The 20,847-nt window shown below is 35.5% G+C and overlaps 2 protein-coding genes and 1 pseudogene across 3 annotated transcripts; all 3 read left to right on the top strand.

Annotated features, from left to right (window-relative positions):
* The first annotated feature begins 2,272 nt into the window (after positions 1-2,272).
* Positions 2,273-5,226, top strand: LOC123213244 (adenylate kinase 4-like). Of its 2 annotated transcripts, none has more exons than XM_044632637.1 (6): positions 2,273-2,477; positions 3,059-3,204; positions 3,289-3,408; positions 3,531-3,699; positions 4,203-4,291; positions 4,903-5,226. In XM_044632637.1, the coding sequence occupies exons 1-6, from the start codon at positions 2,366-2,368 to the stop codon at positions 5,002-5,004; spliced, it is 738 nt and encodes a 245-aa protein (XP_044488572.1). In that variant the 5' UTR covers positions 2,273-2,365; the 3' UTR covers positions 5,005-5,226. The 2 variants fall into 2 exon arrangements, 1 of the variants encoding a protein (XP_044488572.1); XR_006501675.1 differs by having other exon boundaries at positions 3,531-3,698; positions 4,209-4,291.
* A 2,885-nt stretch (positions 5,227-8,111) lies between these two features.
* On the top strand, positions 8,112-10,690 carry LOC123214037 (annotated as a pseudogene).
* A 254-nt stretch (positions 10,691-10,944) lies between these two features.
* On the top strand, positions 10,945-19,363 carry LOC123214036 (urease). The gene is made up of 19 exons (XM_044633723.1): positions 10,945-11,202; positions 11,338-11,483; positions 11,705-11,778; positions 11,854-11,899; positions 12,043-12,148; positions 12,718-12,860; positions 13,394-13,504; positions 14,017-14,177; positions 14,316-14,691; positions 14,797-14,905; positions 15,399-15,538; positions 15,764-15,901; positions 15,996-16,087; positions 17,025-17,154; positions 17,238-17,396; positions 17,935-18,102; positions 18,275-18,409; positions 18,566-18,637; positions 18,731-19,363. Exons 2-19 carry the CDS (start codon positions 11,358-11,360, stop codon positions 18,950-18,952), a joined length of 2,508 nt encoding a protein of 835 aa, XP_044489658.1. The 5' UTR covers positions 10,945-11,202; positions 11,338-11,357; the 3' UTR covers positions 18,953-19,363.
* Positions 19,364-20,847: the final 1,484 nt, after the last annotated feature.

Genomic DNA, 20,847 nt, shown 5'->3' with positions numbered 1-20,847 from the left:
GCATCCCATCCTTGGAGCCAAACAAAGAATTTCTGTGGCTTGAGCAGCAGTCCCCCACAAGCCCCGAATGGAAGTTTAATTCATTGTGTTTTCAAAATCCTTTAGTTGTGGGCATTTATGAGTTGCGTATTGCATTATCCGTGTGGATGGTATACTTGGCAAAATGCAGATACCTTCTTGAAGATAAGGTAAGCTTTATTAATTGGCATTGAGGTTGAGAAGGAGATGAACTGCTCAACCAGAACCAGAAGACTGGGTTTGTTCCGCATAACACCAAGCCGAGGTTTGCAAACCAATCACATGTTCCATTAGGGTAAATTAAGCTAAATTAAGTTCAAACAAAAGCCAATTTGAGTTTAAATTGAATCTAGAAAGTTTTATCCATGCTCGTTGTGACGAGAATGTCAAAGAAATCGTCAAAAAACTTTAGAGAAGAAGAATGATTGTAGGAGATGATAAAAAAGAATCGTTAGAGAAAAAATAAAGTTGATGAAAAAGAAAAACTACTGGAAAAGATTAAAAGTTGTTGGTGAATATAAATCTTTGGACAACTTGTCGGATTTACATCAACTTAATTTGAGTTCAAATTAGGGTTATCCTAATTTGAATTTGATTTGTTTTAAGTCACACACTGAGGGCCTGGTACCTGCCCTAATAAAAGTATAAGTTCAGCTGGTAATTATTAAATAATTGAGGTAACAATCTTGAGTTTAAAATATAGTACTCTATTTGGAAGGTTGTGTTGTGTAACGAATTAGGTCCACTTAACTCGCCGCTAAATCAATTCGCCAGAGTGATTTAGATGCGAAAGTAAACATGATATTCAATTTTAAATTTGCGTCGACAAACGGAGAGTAATTTTTTACTGGGTTGACTCGGCTGCTTATACGGCTTGCTAGATCTATGCTCTTTCTTAAGTCCAAACCCGATCTATGTAAATCCAAAGGTGATTGAGGAGTTTTTTCGCACCCAAGGTTTGGCCTGACAACCTTTTTCACCTCATAAATGCATAATTCACATTTTCCACCCAATACTCAAACGTTGTTGCGAATGAAAAAATGAGTAGACAAAATTATCAAATTACTTTCGTCTAATGTCAAAAAAAAAATGTCATACTTTTGCTTACACTAAATTATGTCGTAACTCTCTCATTGTTATTATATTTTAATTTTCACCTTTGTCATTATTATCATATCTCAATTTCTCTCATATTATCTCTTGCTTTCTTCTCTGAGTAATCAATACAAAAACTCCAATTATTGTCTAGACCATCTATAAACCCCATGTCTCCCTCTCATTTCGAATCTTCTCCCCATCACTTCCGACATCACCCTATTCATTGCCCGCAAAAACCAATTCATCAAGCCAAATGTTGTTATAATTGTTTCGGACACTTGAATATTCATATTAAACTCACTGTAAAAATACTTTGCTATGCAGTTATCAATTGTGAACTCCATGAAACAGCCACCTAAGCGGAACAAACGGTTAGAGAGCATCATCAGTACCAATCTGGAGCAAGAGATTCCAAGTTAATGACAAACAGTAAGAGCCTTGATCCATTGTTACAAGATTTGCACTACAAAGTATGTCAAATAAATAAAACACTTTAGGATCATCCCTCATATTGTATTGCTTCATCAGACAAGCTAAGAGAAAAGGCACAGTGACAAAGATCACAAGACGTACAGGCAGTTTTAAGACATAGTTAGGTGAATGGGTTAAAGTAAAAGAGAATGACATCAAAAATTCTTTCATTGAAAGAAGTGATGACAAATAATAACAACCATTTAGACATAGTTATAAAGAGTTTTTTTTTTTGTTTTTTTACAAATTTGGTAGTGATTAGTGATTTTCAAGATATAGATTTTATCAAGATGTATATTAAGGCTAACATAAAAAAAGATATAATCAAGAAAGTCAAATCAAGATTGAGGTTGACAAATTACTGTTAAGACACAAGTCATGACAGAGAAGAAGAGGGAAAAATGAGGACGAAGAGAAAAGAGAAAGAGAAAAATAATAAAAAGAAAGGAATAGTATGGTAATTTCATAATAAATAAAATAGTTACAAATAATTTAGTAATTCAACTTGGGCAGAATTATAACAGGGCATTTTCGTTACCGGCGTTCAATTTTGGGTGAAAAAGGTGATTTGTACATTGAAGGGGGTGAAAAAGGTCTTTCTAGCCAAAATTTGGGTGGGCAGGTAAGCGATAGTCATGACGACACCAGCCCACCAAAGTCAACCTTACCAAGATTAAGCTCTGCAGTTCTTTATTTGCACACTCAGCTGGGTTGAGCCAAAACGCAATAAGAAAAAGAATATATTTGTGACAAAAGAAAGGAAGAGTCTTGAGGAGCAATGGCGAGTTCTTCAGTGGAGTTAGAGGATGTACCTTCCGTTGATATAATGACGGAGCTCCTTCGCCGCTTCAAGTGTTCGTCGAAGCCAGACAAGCGTCTCGTTCTCATCGGTACTATTTTATTGCTTTTCCTTTTCGGAAAAAAGAAGTTGAAATTGTACTGGGGATTGAAGATGGTTAAGTTTTATTTTATTCTGTATATTACGAGGGAAAGTTTGATTCTTCATGGGTTTTGGTTTGTAGGTGGGTTTATAGGAGGTTTTTTCTTTGTGAAGTTTGCCTTTTTTTTTAAGCTTATAGTTTGTGAGCGTTGGATTTTTGGATCTGATACCACTAAAGGTTCAAGTCTGCTGCAAATGCCTTCTTTTGAATTCATGGTCAAATGTGATGATTATAGTAATGGTAAATACAATAAACATTGTGGTGAATGGTTCTTATTCAACTAAATTTCTTTGAAGTGCAACATTTCATAATTTTGGTCCTGTTTATTTACTCAGGAGAAAGATTTGGCGATAAAAAGTTCTCTCCATCTCTTTTGTTATTATTATTATTATTTTTTGTATATGATTTAGCTTTATACTTTGGCATAACAGATTGGTGTAGTTATGGTATTTGATTGTTCTGGTGTCCAAATTTCGGGCATTGACTCATTGAAATGTGCATGACTCATGATAAACTGGGTGACCTGGTAGGTCCACCGGGATCTGGAAAGGGTACACAATCACCGATAATTAAGGATGAATATTGTTTGTGCCATTTGGCCACGGGTGATATGCTTAGAGCTGCTGTTGCTGCAAAAACCCCACTTGGGATTAAGGCCAAAGAAGCTATGGACAAGGTAGTTTGCTCATCCGGATACAAAAATTGTATTGCACTTTCTATGTGACATGTCTGTATGCTTAAATTTCTCTTAATCATGCAGGGAGAACTTGTGTCTGATGATTTGGTAGTTGGGATTATTGATGAGGCGATGAAGAAGCCATCATGTCAGAAAGGTTTTATTCTAGATGGGTTTCCAAGGACTGTGGTCCAAGCAGAAAAGGTATTTGCTATTTATTTGTTTCATAAAGATTGCAATATATAGCTGTTTCCTCTATTCACTTTGGTGACATTTTTCACCTCATTATTGAGTTTTAACATTTGTTTCCTTAACCTTTGAAACAGCTGGATGAGATGCTCAAAAAGCAAGGCAGCAAAATTGACAAAGTTCTCAACTTTGCAGTCGATGATTCCATTTTGGAGGAGAGGATCACTGGTCGTTGGATTCACCCTTCAAGTGGTCGGACCTATCACACTAAGTTTGCACCTCCCAAAGTCCCTGGTGTTGATGATGTAAGTTGGTATTAGTGCCATACTTTTTGTATTATCTATTTTTAGTTGTTAGTTGATGATTGGTGTTGAATGGAGTCAACAGTCTATTTGATTTAGATACCTTAGCGCTTAGCAGATTAGCAGTCACGTGTTAATTCGCAATGTTTTGTGTTTTTTGCATATTATATTATTTGAAATGAGCGTGTGCATTTTGCACTATCACTTTAATGTCTTTTGACTTGCGGTATATATATAAAAAAAAAAAAAAACCCTTAGGCCAAAGCTTGATCTATAACAATTACTTGTGTGTAGGCAATTAAGCTATCTGCAGTTGTGGCAAATTAAATTTCAGTATCAGTGTCCAACAATATTTTAACTGTATTTTTATGCAAATCTGGGTTTACACTTCCTCGAGTTTGATTTATCAGTGTTTCTAATTATATAGTAACATGTCTGTCCACAACCAAAACTGTGAACATGGGGTGCTTCTGCACATTAATTATAACATTTACTTCTCTTTTTAACTCACAGGAGAGCCTCTAATTCAGCGTAAAGATGATACCCCAGAAGTTCTCAAGTCAAGGCTGGAGGCATTTCACAAGCAGACTGAACCGGTAGGACTTTTTTCCCCTTTGCCTCAACTGATATCATTTATCTTGGCTGACTAAATAGACTTGCAGTGATAAATAGAATACTATTTATAGTTTTTTTGTCTCCTTATTGGCTTTTTGATGTCTTTGTGGTTCTCTAGTCTGCTGATGTAACTAGCTCATTCTTTTGAATCTTTTTTTTAATATATAGTTTCCCATTTGAAAGACAGGGAGAGAGGAAACCATTTAATTATGAAATTTCACATTCTCTTATATCAATGTGTCTCTTGTTCGCATTGAGTTGTTCTTATCTCTATGTTTGTGTATATCGTGTAAGAACCAGGTTTCTAGCATTATAATGTACAGATGTTTCATTCTTTGATGCCATTTTAGTTGGATTGATCACATGTTTTAATTTAAAAGCTAATTGGTGTTCTATGTTAAGGTGTTTCAATTCTCAAAAAAAATACGAAGCTTGAAATGATTTGTCTGGAGAGATTTTTATTGAGAGTTGCTTTTTAAGCATAACATAATTTCTTAAAGCCAACCTTGATATGGATGGAGCTTAGTACTTCACCCATGAGAACATCTTGCTTATTTCTTGCTATTTTATTTAACAATCTTTGTTCATGCAGGTTATTGACTATTATACCAAGAAAGGTGTTCTTGCTGAATTACATGCCAAGAAGCCACCAAAAGAAGTCACTGTTGAGGTTCAGAAGGCTTTATCATCTTAGGAGTGTTTTTCTTTCTCTTTTTTATATTTTTTGTTATGTGCCTCTGTATAGTCCGAATACATTGTCGGATTGGCCAGTCAATGTTTTCCAACCACATCCCTCTTGACACTGCTTAAGCTCTCAATTAAATTCTGAGCTCCTGAGGTGTTTCATTCTCCAGGCAACACTAGTTTACTATGAAATGAAAATTTCCCAGAATCATCATGGCTGCGTTTTCAATTACATGAGAATGTTTTTTAAAATATTCAACTTATTTCTTTACAGCCTCATCGCATTTATCCATTGAACTTCTTCTCACAGGTGATAAAGAGAGTTGGTAAATTTTTATGTGGCCATCCAACATACCAGAGGGATGATTTTTGTGGTATGTGCAACTCTTGAATTTGCTAGAATTTATGTAAAATGATGGCTGTACTGTGGTATTTCCAGCTTATGTATGATACTAGATGGAATTCAAAATCCACCTTATATGCCCACATTCCTACATGCCTGTTTCAGAGCTTTAAAAGGAGCTCATCTAACGGGGTCTCTTTTAAGACGAGACCAGTTACTACTAGAGTGGAAACCCTTGGATCAACATAAACTTAATGTCTCCATCACTCTCAAGAGGTGTCTTTTAAGGTAAAACCTTGATGCTAGCGAACTCTAAAATGGATAATAACTCTTGATTTTAGCACGGATCTTTGTTTGTGGCAATGATGCCAGATCTCTCTTCAGGCCCCGACTCTGTGATGTCAACACTAATAGTGGCCCTGTATGTGGAAAGAATGTCAGATGCTTTATTCAAACCCCTCCACTAAAGGCTGCATAGAGCAAAAAATCCCACATCTCGAAGGGTTGTGTTGAGCCAAAAATCTTACATGGAAAAAGAGTCAACGGTAGCCCGGTCTATGGCAATGATGTCAAGTGTTCTTGGGTTATGTTGGTGAAAAATTTTTCACATTTAACAAGAGTCATGAACCGTGAGTCAATATAAATTCAAGACACTTTGTAAGGGCACACTATAGGCCGATAAAGACCTATGCTAGAGTTGGATATGAATTAAACTTGAATTTATCGAGTTTATTTTAAAATTATTCGAATTTGATTCGTTTGAGGGGAATTGAGCTCGAATTTGAGCTTGAACCAAGTTTTGAGTTTGATTTGATATAGTAATCGAGAAAAAAAAAACTAAAATAATATTTTTTATACAAATTAATCAAAATAATATTATTTTAATCAATTTATATCAAAAAATTGTATACTCACGAGCTTAACGAGTTAAACACCTTTAAAATTTGAGTTTGAGTTAAAAAATATTTAACTATTAAACTTAAATTTAAATTCATTTGAACTAAATTTGTTTACACTAAACTCACTTTCTGATTCAAATAAATTGTTCAAATCTAGCTCTTTTGGTAAAACCATGGACCAATGATACCTATGCCGTTTGTCAAAACCATGGGCGAATGAAAATTCAAAAAGACAGTGCCCTAGCTATAACAGAAGGCCAAAAGATTTATTTCCCCCCAAGGTGTGCACCTCTTACTTTCACCTTCAAAAATTCAAATATTTATCTATCTATTAAATTTTACTCTTATCAGTAAAAGTAAAACTGTTTAAAGATTTTATTTAAAGAAAAAAAATTTATTCACTTTTTTCGTCTTAATTTTAAAAACTAACGATTTCTCTCTATTTTAGGTTTAAAAAGTTATTTTTTTATCTTACCATTTAGAGTGTTTATATTTTAGAATTAATAATTACTCCCTCAAAGTTTAAAAACATTACATTTATAACCTTAAAATTGAATTACCTCTTTTCAGTGATTTACTCTGATGTGTCATCAACCTTACTGTTGGTACCTCCTCCTCTTTCTCTCCCAACTGGTTTTTCGATGCGAAAACCATCCAAAATCTAACTAATGCACAATTTTGTCATATAGATTTGTATAACAAATCCAATTATTTTGGTTAGATTTTGAATGATTTTCAGATTAAAAAAGGCCAAACGACTATTTCCCACCCAAGGTTTAGCGTTTTCTCAAAAGTCCCCCCTTTAACTATGGAAACACCAAACACCCACCCATGGCCGGTTAGATTTAACCAAACCCTAACGGCTGAAAATTTTATCTCCTTTTGCCCCCCTAAACTTTAAAAACTGAAATTTTCTCCCCGTCTAAGTTTTAAAAAATGGCAGTTTCACCCTAGGGTTTGGTTTTGAAATCTCCGGCGACCTCTTCGGCTCTGTTGCCGACGGCCGCTCCCTCCGGAAGCAACCTCTCCTTCCGGCGATCTCTTTTCTCCCATTTGGAGGTCCGATCGGCGCCCGGAGACGCCGTGGAAGACGAAGACTTCGTCGGGAAGACGAAGTTCTTCATCTTCCCAGACGAAGACGACGGCGACGGCTTCGTCTGGGAAGACGAAGAACTTCGTCTTCCCGACGAAGAACTTCGTCTTCCCGACGAAGTCTTCGTCTCCCACGGCGTCTCCGGGCGTCGATCGGACCTCCAAATGGGAGGAAAGAGATCGCCGGAAGGAGAGGTTGCTTTCGGAGGGAGCGGCCGTCGGCAACGGAGCCGGAGAGGTCGTCGGAGATTTCAAAACCAAACTCTAGGGTGAAACTGTGATTTTTTAAAACTTAGGGTGGGGGAAAATTTTAGTTTTTAAAGTTTAGGGGGGCAAAATTAGATTCTATTTTAGTTTATTTTTAATATTATAGCCAAAATGACGATTTTACCCCTACCACCGTTAGGGTTTGGTTAAATCTAACCGGTCATGGGTGGGTGTTTGGTGTTTGGTGTTTCCATAGTTAAAGGGGGGACTTTTGAGAAAACGCTAAACCTTGGGTGGGAAATAGTCGTTTGGCCATTAAAAAACCATCAAAAAAGGGGAGAAGGTGTTGATGGTGTGATTCACATATAAGAGTGAATCGGTAGAAAGAATAATCATTAGAAAGAGATAATATAATTTTATGGTATAAGTATAATGATTTTTATTTTAAAAAAATTATTTGAATTATTATTTTTTAAAATAAAATCTCTAAAAAGTATTTTTAACATCGATGATAATAATAATAAAAAAAAAGTTAATAGTTGGATTAGCGGTTTGAAGTTTGGAGGGGCACTCATCCTTGACGGGATTAAGTCTTTTGGCAATGCGTACAGTTGACTTGGATTGAAAATCGTGGCGCAAGTTTTGCATCCTCGAACTCCTTTCTTAAAGATGTTTGCTTTCTTACCAAGCAGCTTCAGGAGGAAGCCAAAACTCCTCCCATAAAAACCTATTTACTCGTGGCTGCTGCCTGCTGGAACCCAATCCATCAACCAAATACACAGAGACAGTTTCATTCATTCTATAGCATGATTTCTCTAACAAGCATGCCTTCAACAGCGTCACTGGTGTCGGCCTACACTACCTTCGCCGCATCAGCAATGCTTGTTCGAACTGTGCTTGCCGAGTTCCAAACAATGGCCAGCCAATTGATACCCCAGGGACTTCAGGAGAAAGGCATTTTTGGGAAGTTCTCTGATCAGTTCACATTCTTCATTGATGAAAAAAATGGCGGATACGACAATGAAATTTACCATTATTCTGAAATTTACTTAAGCACAAGAATTACGCCATCAGTTGAGCAGATTAAAGTTTCCCAATCGGCCGGAGAGACGAACCTGTCAGTTACCGTCAACAAAGGCCAGAAGATCATTGACACGTTTGAAGGTATTCAACTCATCTGGGAATTTATCTGTATTGAAACAGAAACAAAGGAGCGAAGATAATTTCAGCTCAGTTTTCACAAGAGATACAAGGAGAAGGTGTTGGAGACTTACCTAACATACGTAGCAGAAAGAGCCAAGGCCATAAAAGAATCGAAAAGGTGGTTAAGCTGCATTCACTTAATGGTTCCTGGGATCCAATTAACCTTGACCATCCATCCACTTTCGACACATTGGCAATGGATCCAGTGCTCAAGAAGGAGCCGATGGATGACTTGGACAGATTTTTGAAGAGAAGGGAGTCCTACAGGGTGTAGGGAAGGCTTGGAAGCGCGGATATTTGCTGTATGGGTTTCCTGGTACAGGCAAGTGAAGTTTGATTGCAGCCATGGTACAAGCAAGTGAAGTTTGATTGCAGCCATAGCTAACTGTCTTAAGTTTGACATCTATGACATGGAGCTTACAAGTGTGTGGAGCAACTCAGACCTCAGGGACCTTTTTCTCTCTACTGGGAACCGATCCATACTAGTAATAGAGGATATTGACTGTAGGATCGACTTGGAGAATCGACAACCAGGAGGAAATAACAAGAATGACAGTAAGGTGAGTACATAACATATCGCATCCGAATTATCTGTTTTCTCTATTGCAGCCTTATGCTATTCACCAAGACATTACAAATGCTAGTTATGTTTGGTAATAGTCTCGTAAACTAGACAAAACTTTGACAGACTGTGTGTCCCCGAAGCAGATGTTACAGAAATTTCTTTTTCAAACCATTGTTAAAGCATACATGAGAGAACTAAGGATCACTATTATTTGCAGCTTCTGAGTGTTTGTTCATTCATATTTACAGTTAACACTATCCGGGTTACTTAATTTCGTGGATGGACTGTGGTCAAGCTGTGGACAAGAGAAGATAATCATATTCACAACCAACTATAAAGAGAGGTTAGACCCTGCATTGCTGAGGCCAGGTCGCATGGACAAGCATATTCACATGTCATTTTTGACGCCATGTGCCTTCAAAATTCTTGCTTTTAACTATCTCAACATTGAAAGTCATTATCTTTTTACTCAAACTGAGGAACTGTTAAAAGAACTAGAGGTGACCCCCGCAGAGGTTGCTGAAGAGCTGATGAAGAGTACTGATGATGCTGATATCGCCCTTGAAGGACTCATTGAATTCCTTGCGAAGAAGAAAGAGAATATGAAAAGTAAGGTTGAAGAAGAATTGGTCGATACAGAACAAGAAAAGCAAAGTGAGAAAGTTGAGAAAGAAGGTAATAAGAAGAGAAAGGCAGTTAACAAGAACAAGAAGAAGATGGCAAAGACAAAGAGGGCTAGAAACAGAAAATAAGAGACCACCCATCTCAAGTCTCTTCTGTGATTTATAGTTTTTTATAGTTTTGATCTGCCAAATACACATTCTAGCTGATAAAGGGTCAATTCTTAGATTATCTTCAAATAAAATTAGAAAAAGAATGAGGAATCCAAATGGGTCGTGGACTCTGCAATGTGCATAATAAATTGACTTGAATTGAAATTTACCCAAAAATACACAGAGATAGTTAATTTCATTCAACATACAGTTTCCAGGAAATTATGGTCGCAGCAGCAATGCTTGCTTGTCCGGACTGTGCTCTGTGAGGTCCAAAAAATGATCAGCCAGTTTGTACCCCAAAGACCAGAAAATCATTGACACTTTGAAGGAATTGAACTCACTTGGGAATTTATATATATTGAAACCCAAATACTATCCAGTGGCAGGAAAAGCGTTTCAACGGCAACATATGAACGGAAATCAATTTAGCTCAGTTTTCACAAGAGCTACAAGGAGAAGGTATTGAAGAGCAAATCTATAAATAATAGATTTTCAATGTAAGGCACTAGGCAAATTCTATATGGTCAAAGGTAGGAGAAATGCCCTTACATTGGTTAAATAGTGTGAACTCTTAAGCTTTCAACATATATTTTGGATTCTCAAATCTCTAAGTCTCTACAAGGAACCGTACTTGTAATAGAAGATATTTTTTGAACCATTGACAATTTGGAGGGTATTACGAGAATTACAGTCATGTGAATGCAAAATATGTTTTTTGTATTCTACTGATAGATTTTTTCGATCGTCGATTTTGATTAGCTGCCAAATACAGATTTATTGTTGTTAACGAATCAATTCTTAGATTATCATGAAATGAAATAACAATTTAAGGAATCGAAATGGGTCGTGAACTGATGAGGCACCACCAGCTATTTTATTTCTTATTGGGTTGTCGTTTTCCAGTCAGCATCCACTTTCAGATGACATGACTGGGGGAGTTACTGTCCTACTTAAACTAGTATATTCATTAAAAAATTCTAATTTAAAGTTTGACAGGTCACAGAACAATTTTCAAGAAAATAATGGTGCCCATCTGAAAGTCTCTAACTGGGCTCGGCTCCAAAAACGTCAGCTAGAGTTAGCTCTGTTTCTCTCGTCGAGCGGGGCATCAATAGAGCAGCAGGTGAGTCTGAATCGCCACAACACACAGTTTCTTTATATTTAACCGAAGTTTTCATTATTCAGCATTTTCGTCTTCTTGTGATCTCAAGTTGTTTTATGGCGGAAAATTATTGTTTTTTGATGTTTTTGTTAATAGGTTCGTGAAAAAACTAAGAAATGAAATTGACTCCGAGAGAAGTTGAGAAACTAGGACTTCACAACGCAGGTTTCCTTGCACAGAAACGACTTGCTCGTGGCTTGAGACTTAATTACACTGAAGCTGTTGCTCTCATTGCCACTCAGGTACCAATTCTCTCCCGCTAATTTCTTTATCATAAACTTAAGAGAACTTTCCCATATACATTATAACATTAATTCTTGTGTGAGCCTGATATAAACAAAATTTATTTTCTGGGTAATATTTCAAAAGTGCTTTTCAATTTCAGAAAAAAAAATAAATGTCCCAATACTTGCTTGTTAGTTGTTGAAATCACTTTTGATGTTGTTGAATCAATACATTATAGATTTTGGAGTTTGTCCGTGATGGCAATAATAGTGTGGCAGAATTGATGGATGTCGGAAAACAACTTTTGGGGAGGTATTATGTGAGTTATGTCTCTCTTGTTGTTGTTTGTGTAATTTTTTAACGTGTAATTCAGCTATTCTTTAACAGGAGACAAGTACTTCCAGCCGTTCCGCATCTTTTGGATACTGTCCAGGTATCAAATTTGAGTATGTTATATGCTAGTACTGAAGTTTCATTTTGAACTAGTCTTGATAGCGATATGGATTGTGTACATTAATGTTGAACCAGTCAAAACAGCAGTTTCTGTTTTCCTTAATTAATGAAGTTTGATTGCAGGTTGAAGGAACATTTCCTGATGGGACAAAGTTGATCACTATACATGATCCAGTTGCAAGTGAAAATGGGAACCTAGAGCTAGCTTTATGTGGTTCTTTTCTTCCAGGTTAGGAGCTGGCTTGGTTTGTAATGTTGGCTAATTCAGTAAGGACCTCTGGTGTAAACTCTTTTCGGGCACCCTTTCAAAATCTTTATTTCATCATATTCATTTTAGCTTCCATTCAAAGAATTTTCTCTGCTTCCATTTAACCTAAGAGTTATTATCTTTACAGTTCATATCCTAAAAAAGTTTTTTTTTTCTTAAAGAAAACTAAAAAAAAAAAGTTTCTCATGATGATTGGCAAACACTGTATCTACATTTTCAAATACAACATTTTCATCCCAAATTGCAAACACTAAGTTAATTTCCAAATAGACTTGTGGAATTTTGACAGTTGATTTGGAAGATGCTTGGATAGTTTTACTTAAAAGATTGTGATTCCTGATGAGCCAGGACAGAATAATTCTTTGAAAATTTTATGGAAACAGTCTTCCATATTTCATAATAAAACTGAAACTTTTTCATACCAGCTCATGTTCCTATGTGATGAAATTTCCTAGAAATATGTATTATTTGCTCTACATGTAGAGTTTGACAGACTCATGGACAGTGATGGAAGAGCACTTATTTTGCAGTGCCAGCTGTGGACAAATTTCTAGAAATAGAGGATTGTAAAATTCCTGGAAGAATTATCTGCAGAGATGGATCAATCACACTTAATCAAGGAAGGAAAGCAGTAATCCTCAAAGTCATTAATACTGGAGACAGGCCAATTCAGGTCCTTGCCGTTTGCTCCTATTTCATTTTTTATGTACTCTTTCTTGTTGGATCATCCAATTGAGGCTAATTTTACATCTATGTTTAGCTGCCAGTCGACTGTTTTGTTATAGTTACCTTAAAATTTTTAAAGATGAAACTTCTACTTTACATTGATTGTAATTTGGCCTAAATAAATATTTCAGATGTATTATATTGAATCATTGAACTGGTGTTGGCTAGAACCTGTGTAGAAAATATTTATTTTATGTGACTATAGATTTCAAAATGCTACTGGTTAAAGATTTTGTATTTGTCAGAAGTAGCTTTAGCCTAGTGTCATCATTTACAGGGAAAGATCTATTCCAGAAATTACTAGCAAACCAGCTGGTATCTTATTGGTAGTTTTGTCATGTAAACTTCGTTCTTTTTAATAGTGATGTGTCAGGATGCGTCCTCTTTTAACTGATTGAAGTTGCATCTGCTGTTTGCTTCTACAAGTAGGCTGGGAAAAGAATTCTTTTTCTATTTATTAATCAATTAGCTTTCTTTCAGGTTGGTAGCCATTATCACTTCATTGAGGTCAACCCCTACATGGTTTTTGATCGAAAGAAAGCACATGGCATGCGCTTGAACATACCAGCAGGAACAGCGACACGATTTGAGGTAGGATCTCTTGCCTTAATTAGTTCTGACAACTATAATGACCTATTTTATTGATTTCACACAATTAAAGACTTGCTTGCCTTTTCCTTTCGAAAATGGTTCTAAGTTATAGGAGCATGCCGTGGTAATACCTTTATGGGCTGAGGAATTTTGGTTGTATCATTGCATAGAGCTCAATCTTTGTAATTATGCTCCGTTCTTTTCTCAGCAGAGTCTAATTAGGAGAGCCACCAAAGAAATTATGCTGAAAATTCCTGAGACAAGCTTCAACGGCAGTACAAGAACATATTAATGACTTTGTGGCTGTATTTTGTCAAAATCTTTTAGGGAACTTCTTACATTTTATAAAATAGAGAGTAATGATATTCTGTGTTAGGATAACAGCGGACCTCTAATTTCTCTATCATGTTATAAAATTTTTCACTTCCTTATATTTTGAGACATATCAGTGCTTTAATTAATGTTTGCTGCGCATTTTAAGTTCTTTGCTGGAACAACTTTTACTTTGTCAGCCAGGGGAATGTAAAATGGTCAAACTTGTCAGTATTGGAGGTAATCAAGTGATCACAGGTGGAAATGGAATCGTTGATGGTCATGTTGCTTCCAAATTCACAGAAGCAATGGAAGCTGTAAGCATTAGACAATTTGGGAACCAAGAAGAGCCAGATGCTAGGTTTAGCATTTCTCCAAGCAATTTTTTGCTGCTTATTTTACCTTTTTTCAAGTTATCAGTAGGATTCCTGATTAAGAATCCCATTCAATAGAATGACTGGTTCAAGAAAGTTGCCTTAACTCTATGCTGATTTTGCAGTGAAGGTACAACCGGGGAAGATCCTTTCACCACTGTTATTTCTCGGGAGGCTTATGCTAACATGTATGGCCCCACTACTGGTGACAAAATTCAGCTTGGAGATACAGACTTGTATGCTGAAATTGAAAGAGATTTTTCTGTTTATGGTGATGAATGTGTATTTGGAGGAGGAAAAGTCATAAGAGAAGGCATGGGCCAGTCATGCATGCATCGAACAGCTGACTCTCTGGACACTGTAATAACAAATGCTGTAATCATTGATTATAGCGGAATTTTTAAGGCAGATATTGGTATTAAAAAAGGTCGAATCATTTCTCTTGGGAAAGCTGGCAATCCAGATATCATGAAAGATGTACTTCCCAATATGATAATTGGAGTAAGTTTGATCTCAGAAGTGAGAATGTAGAAGCAATGATAAAGCTGTATTTTGCTAGTTGTCACTTGTCACTGGCACATACTTACAACTGCTCATTTTTCTTAGGCTAACACTGAGGTTATTGCTGGAGAAGGATTTATAGTAACTGCAGGGGCCATAGACTGTCATGTGCACTTCATATGCCCTCAACTGGCATATGAGGCAATTTCAAGTGGTGAGAAACATGGCTAGTAATACTTTAACATATGCACTCACATATAGTTGGATTATGTTATGCTTGTATCTTTACTTTTAAAGCTATCTGTGAATTTATTTTGTAGTTACGTCTCATGTTTTTCTTTCTTCAACAGTCAGAGTGGGGAAAAGAACAGATTAAATTTTATAAAATTCACAATAATATCCACCTGTGTATTGTAAAGAACATGTTAAACTTGTCATTGACGTGAAAGAATGAGTTACAACTATCAAGTATGGCCTCATGTGAACATATATATTTAGTTATGATAATGATCATCCCCCTGAGTGTTGCATTTTAGACCATGTTTGGTTGAATCAATTTGATTGAAGTCAATGGGTTAATGAGAATATGAATGTAATGCATCTGAATTAAGTTTTAGCAACAGTGGATAGTGAAACAGAAACTTATGAACCAACCATCTTTATATAAGTTTTGATGAGTTTTTCATCCACATCTAAAATATATGTAGGTATTACAACATTAGTGGGAGGTGGAACTGGACCTGCCGATGGGACACGTGCAACTACTTGTACACCAGCTCCATCACAGATGAAGTTAATGCTGCAATCAACTGATGATTTGCCTCTAAATTTTGGCTTCACCGGAAAGGTATGCTTTTATATATATATATATATATATATATATATATATATGGCCCTGTTCAATTTTTCAAGATGGTTTCAAGGAAGATGTCTCATCAGTTCATTATGTGATATGACTGGATGATTTATCCCAAAGAATTTTCTGGGTTGCTTAAAGCCTAAAACTTCGAACTTTGTAAGCCCTTCTATTGTTTCTTCAGTTTCATTATTTAATATCATCTGTTTCCTTCAGGGGAATAGTGCCAAACCCGATGAGCTACATGAAATAATTAAGGCAGGAGCCATGGGATTGAAGCTGCATGAGGACTGGGGAACTACTCCCGCAGCAATAGACAACTGTTTGGCTGTTGCTGAAGAATATGACATTCAGGTTTACCTCTTACCCGAATCCTCTTAATTTATATGCTTGAATGTTTTATAAGTAAACATTTGAAGCCTTGTGTCTTTACCTGGTGATTGTGCAGGTTAATATCCACACAGACACATTGAATGAATCTGGATTTGTGGAACACACCATAGCTGCATTTAAAGGGAGAACTATTCATGCTTACCACAGGTACAAGTTGCATGTTGCTGTCCACTAAACACACACACATGTTCTCAGTTTTGCAATTTGTTTTTAATCTTCGTGGAAATCTAATTCATAACCTTGCCATTAATTGCTATCATAAAAGAAAAGTTTCAGTGTGGCTAGATGCAGTGTAAATGGGACTTTGCATTAGAGATGGAATAGCAAGATCTTAGTTGCTTTCCTGTGTTGAAACACATCCTGGTAGTGGAATCAGAAAGGCTACAATATTGCATCTTGACCCAGTTAATTGTATCATAATATGCACCCTTTTATATGCTTTAGCTTGCTATTTCTGCTTCCAATATGATGAGGCGATAAGTTTTAATAGTTTAACCATGTACTCTTTAAATGTATTAGTTGTCAATATGGTATGATCATTGGTATACAATATCTGATTGAGAACAAGTATCTTTGACTTCGTTACGAGGATGATAAATTCTGGTCAGTTGGTTAAACTTTTATTTCCAAAACTCTCTTTTTTGAATTAATTTTAGTTGTTTCATTTCTTTCATGTATTCTTTTCAATATTCAGTGAATTTATCATGTTAACTGCTCAATTTATTAACAATTCAAGATTAAACATCTAAAATCTAATTTTTATGATATCATATAAATCATGATTTTGATCACGTATATTACAAATTGTATTATTTTACTCAATTTTTAGTGTTATTTGATCATAATTTTATGTTAAATTGCTAATATTAATTTGGATGCCTCCTCAAAAAAAGGATGGATTTGAATCCATTGTGCCAATTCTAATATTTTCTTATAATTTAGTTTTTTTTTTTTAAATTTTAATATTGTGCTTTCTCTTCTGCTAAAGTAAAAAGATGATTACTCCGTTTGGAGAGAATGAGGAAATCTAAGTTACTCTATAGTTTGTTTTGATGGTTATTTTTTTTTGTATCTTTTTGGGCAGTGAAGGTGCAGGTGGTGGTCATGCTCCAGATATAATCAAAGTTTGTGGTGAGAAAAATGTCCTGCCCTCATCAACAAACCCAACGCGGCCTTTTACTTCCAATACTATAGATGAACATCTTGACATGCTGGTATGTGAAGTGAAGAGAAGGGCAGTAATGGCACAAAAGATTTAATAAATTTTTTATAAGCATTCTACTTTTAATCATTGCAGATGGTTTGCCATCACCTGGATAAGGACATTCCAGAAGACGTAGCTTTTGCTGAATCAAGGATAAGAGCGGAAACAATAGCTGCAGAAGACATATTGCATGATATGGGTGCAATCAGTATTATATCTTCCGATTCACAAGCTATGGGTCGAATTGGAGAGGTTCTCTATTGCTCTTGTCCCCTTAACACAGTTTCTTTAGCATACATTCTTCCTTCAATGACTGCAAATAATTTTGATTGTTTCCATTTGAAGTGATTTGTATTTATAATTGCTAGTGGTTTAGAATCTTTTATGTTACGGAAAAAAGGCTACCAATTAGAAGAAAGTTATAATTTGGGCTATAATATGAGCAGTTGAGTTACTCAACTATGTGTTGAATTAAGGTCATAAAGAAATTGTTTGTGACAAATTAAGTACAAATAGACATATGTATGACATTTTTGAAACAGCATATATATAGACTACATAACGAATTCGTTTACTATAACTGAGACACTGTTGGAACACTAAGTAATATTTTAATGTATTTCAAAGAGAGATTATTTTTTCTTTCATGCTCAGAAACACTTGATTCTTCTTTATGTGTGTTCTTTCAGCACTAAACCTGTGTACCATGTATCTTATCTGCTAATTGCCTGTAATGAATAAGCTATTTCAACTATCCAAATCTTAGAATTAACTTTCTACCTGGTACCAGGTGATATGCAGAACTTGGCAAACTGCCCACAAGATGAAATTACAGAGAGGATCAATTGGTCCTAGTGGATCCAACAATGACAATCTTAGGATCAAAAGATATATAGCAAAGTACACTATTAATCCAGCAATAGCTAATGGGTTCTCTGAATTTGTTGGTTCTGTCGAGGTACGCAAGTTTTAACGTCTACGAACTCATTTATGCTGTAACATACACTTGATTTATTCACAATTCTGTCAGTCAATTTGATCTGGGCTATTCCAGCCAACATCAGACATCATTTTTCAGAAAAATTTTCGAAGACAGTATATTCCCTCTGTGATTAATCGTACTTCTGCAGGTTGGAAAGTGGGCTGATCTTGTTCTATGGAAGCCGTCTTTCTTTGGGGCAAAACCTGAAATGGTGATCAAAGGTGGTGTAATTGCCTGGGCTAACATGGGTGATCCAAATGCAAGCATTCCCACACCTGAGCCGGTATGTGCTGATACTATTCCTATATTTATATAATGGACTATGACTATTGGTTGCTCACTTTGGCAAGTTCAAAATAGTTTAAAGCAAAAGCATGGTCATCCAATATGCTTAGACCACTGGTTTCTGACATATTGAAGACATGATTTATTATTGCAGGTTTTGTCAAGGCCAATGTTCGGAGCATTTGGCAAGGCTGGAAGTGAAAACTCCGTAGCCTTTGTCAGCAAGGCATGATATCTATCTCTTTCTTTATCCCTTTCTCTTTCTTTTTCTCTCAACCTCTGGATGACATTTAAGCAGCTTTCTATTTGTCACAAGCAGGCTGCTTTAGAACACGGAGTAAAAGCCTCGTATGGACTGACCAAGAGAGTGGAAGCCGTGGGCAACGTTAGAAAACTCACAAAGTTGGACATGAAACTCAACGACTCCCTCCCAAATATCACAGTAGACCCAGAGACATACACAGTGAAAGCAAACGACGAGGTTCTTACTTGCACTGCAGCCCCAACAGTTCCCCTTTCCAGAAATTACTTCCTCTTTTAGTCATCATCCGGAATCATTTCTGAACCGAAAATAAACAAAGATCATTCGAAATTGAGTCTCACTTTCGCACAACAAGGTAGCAAGTACTAGTTAAAAGTGTAATAAAAGCAGTTGATATCACCCTCAAGTATTTTGTCTGTTTTTGAAAACGAGGAAAACATGTGTCTGTGATCTAGAAATCATGTCACCACCACCTGTCAAAATCTGACGAGGCAGAATACAAGTGACCAATAATGGTGGGGTCTAAATAGACGTGAAACATTTCTGAGTTTGTCTTCTCTCCCATGTCTGTGTGTCATAAGTTTGAAAATAATGAATACTATTGTCAACATTGTAAACATTGAGGACCACGTTTCGTTTTAGCTCCTTTTAGTGTTGAAATGAATAGAACTTTGGGATCAGTTCCCATCAGATGGTGATGCGTCACCTAGTGCTTGCCAGAAGTTTCAACCACGGCTTGGCTCTGTGTTTGATTCATCACAAACTGATTTTCAGTGACAATGCCCCTTGGTGGGGGGTTCAATATCTGCCACATGTAGCCATGGCATTTCCGTATCCCACTTTTAAGTGCATTTCCTAGTCTCTGAGTTCTATTACATCTTAGTTTGACAGTCCATCCTAACGTAAAAATATTGTCTATTTTAAAAATATAATATATTATAATTTTGTTTTAGAATTTTATAATATAAAATACGTTTTGATAGTTTAAAAATTTATAAATTATTTAATCAAATTTTTTTATCATTTTTAAACAATATAAAATATATATAGGTATCTATCATACCTATCATATCTCTCTGTCATTTGGCGATACGAGATTTATCTAAACATAAGGGGGGCATTTACATGCTGATTAGAGAAGATTGAATTTGGTTATAGTTGAAAAGTGATAACCTTGGAAGGATAGAAAGCATGAAAACTAACATTTGAAGTATCCTATGTAGATGATATTATAATGTAATACTATGATGCATGCTACCTAACTTGGATCTACTGCAAAATTAGAGAGCAGCTGAAATCATACTAAAATATGATTAAGTAAATTATTATTAAAAAATCTGTATGAATGTGGGGAAATTGTCATGTTTTCTCATTGAAGACAAAATTTACTTGTTTTGTTTATGGAGTTTTGTGTTGGAAACAGACAAGCGCAGCTGGATCCTGAGTTGGGTGAAATGGGTCGTGCTGCTTCTTTAAATTAGTAATATATTAACATCCCATGTCTAATCTCAAGCAGTTTACTTGAAAACCAGAGCATCAGTTGGACCAATTCAACCTAAAAGTTATGATATGAAAGCCGGTTTGCGTTTTGAATGAGATGAATCACAATCGAACCATTTAAAACTATACACTAACATCAATATATCATTTAGCAAATTTTTTTTAAATAATATTATATATATATATATATATATATAAATAAAATAAGTGTATATAATTTTTATTGAATTTTTTTTTAAGTGGGTCAGTCATTTCATGGTGTGGGCAGCACCAATACACCACCAAGCCATACTTAATATTTGGTTTCTATATTTCTTTTTATATTTTACATGTTATAAGAAAAATAAAAAATTTTGTAATGGTGGATGCAAATTTCTCTTTCACAATCACTTTTCACGTGTTTGTGAAAGCATTATTAAATGTAAAGGTGGACATGGAAGAAAGAAGGAAAGAAACATGAATACTTTAATTATTAAATAATAATATATTATTAAATAATTAATAATTAAATATAAAATAGTACTCATATAATTTTTATTATTATTTATTTTATATTATCCAATCTTTAATCAGCCCATTAAATTATGAGATTATGCTTTGTTCTTATTACCCACTTTCGTTCACTCAGTAAGATGAAGTCAACTAGCTTCCATTTTCAATGGGTAAATTACCTT

Source organism: Mangifera indica, chromosome 4 (assembly GCF_011075055.1).
Source record: "Mangifera indica cultivar Alphonso chromosome 4, CATAS_Mindica_2.1, whole genome shotgun sequence".
Classification (NCBI taxonomy): Eukaryota; Viridiplantae; Streptophyta; class Magnoliopsida; order Sapindales; family Anacardiaceae; genus Mangifera; species Mangifera indica.
The sequence above is the reverse complement of the archived record's forward strand: the minus strand, read 5'-3'. Positions and strand labels throughout refer to the sequence as shown.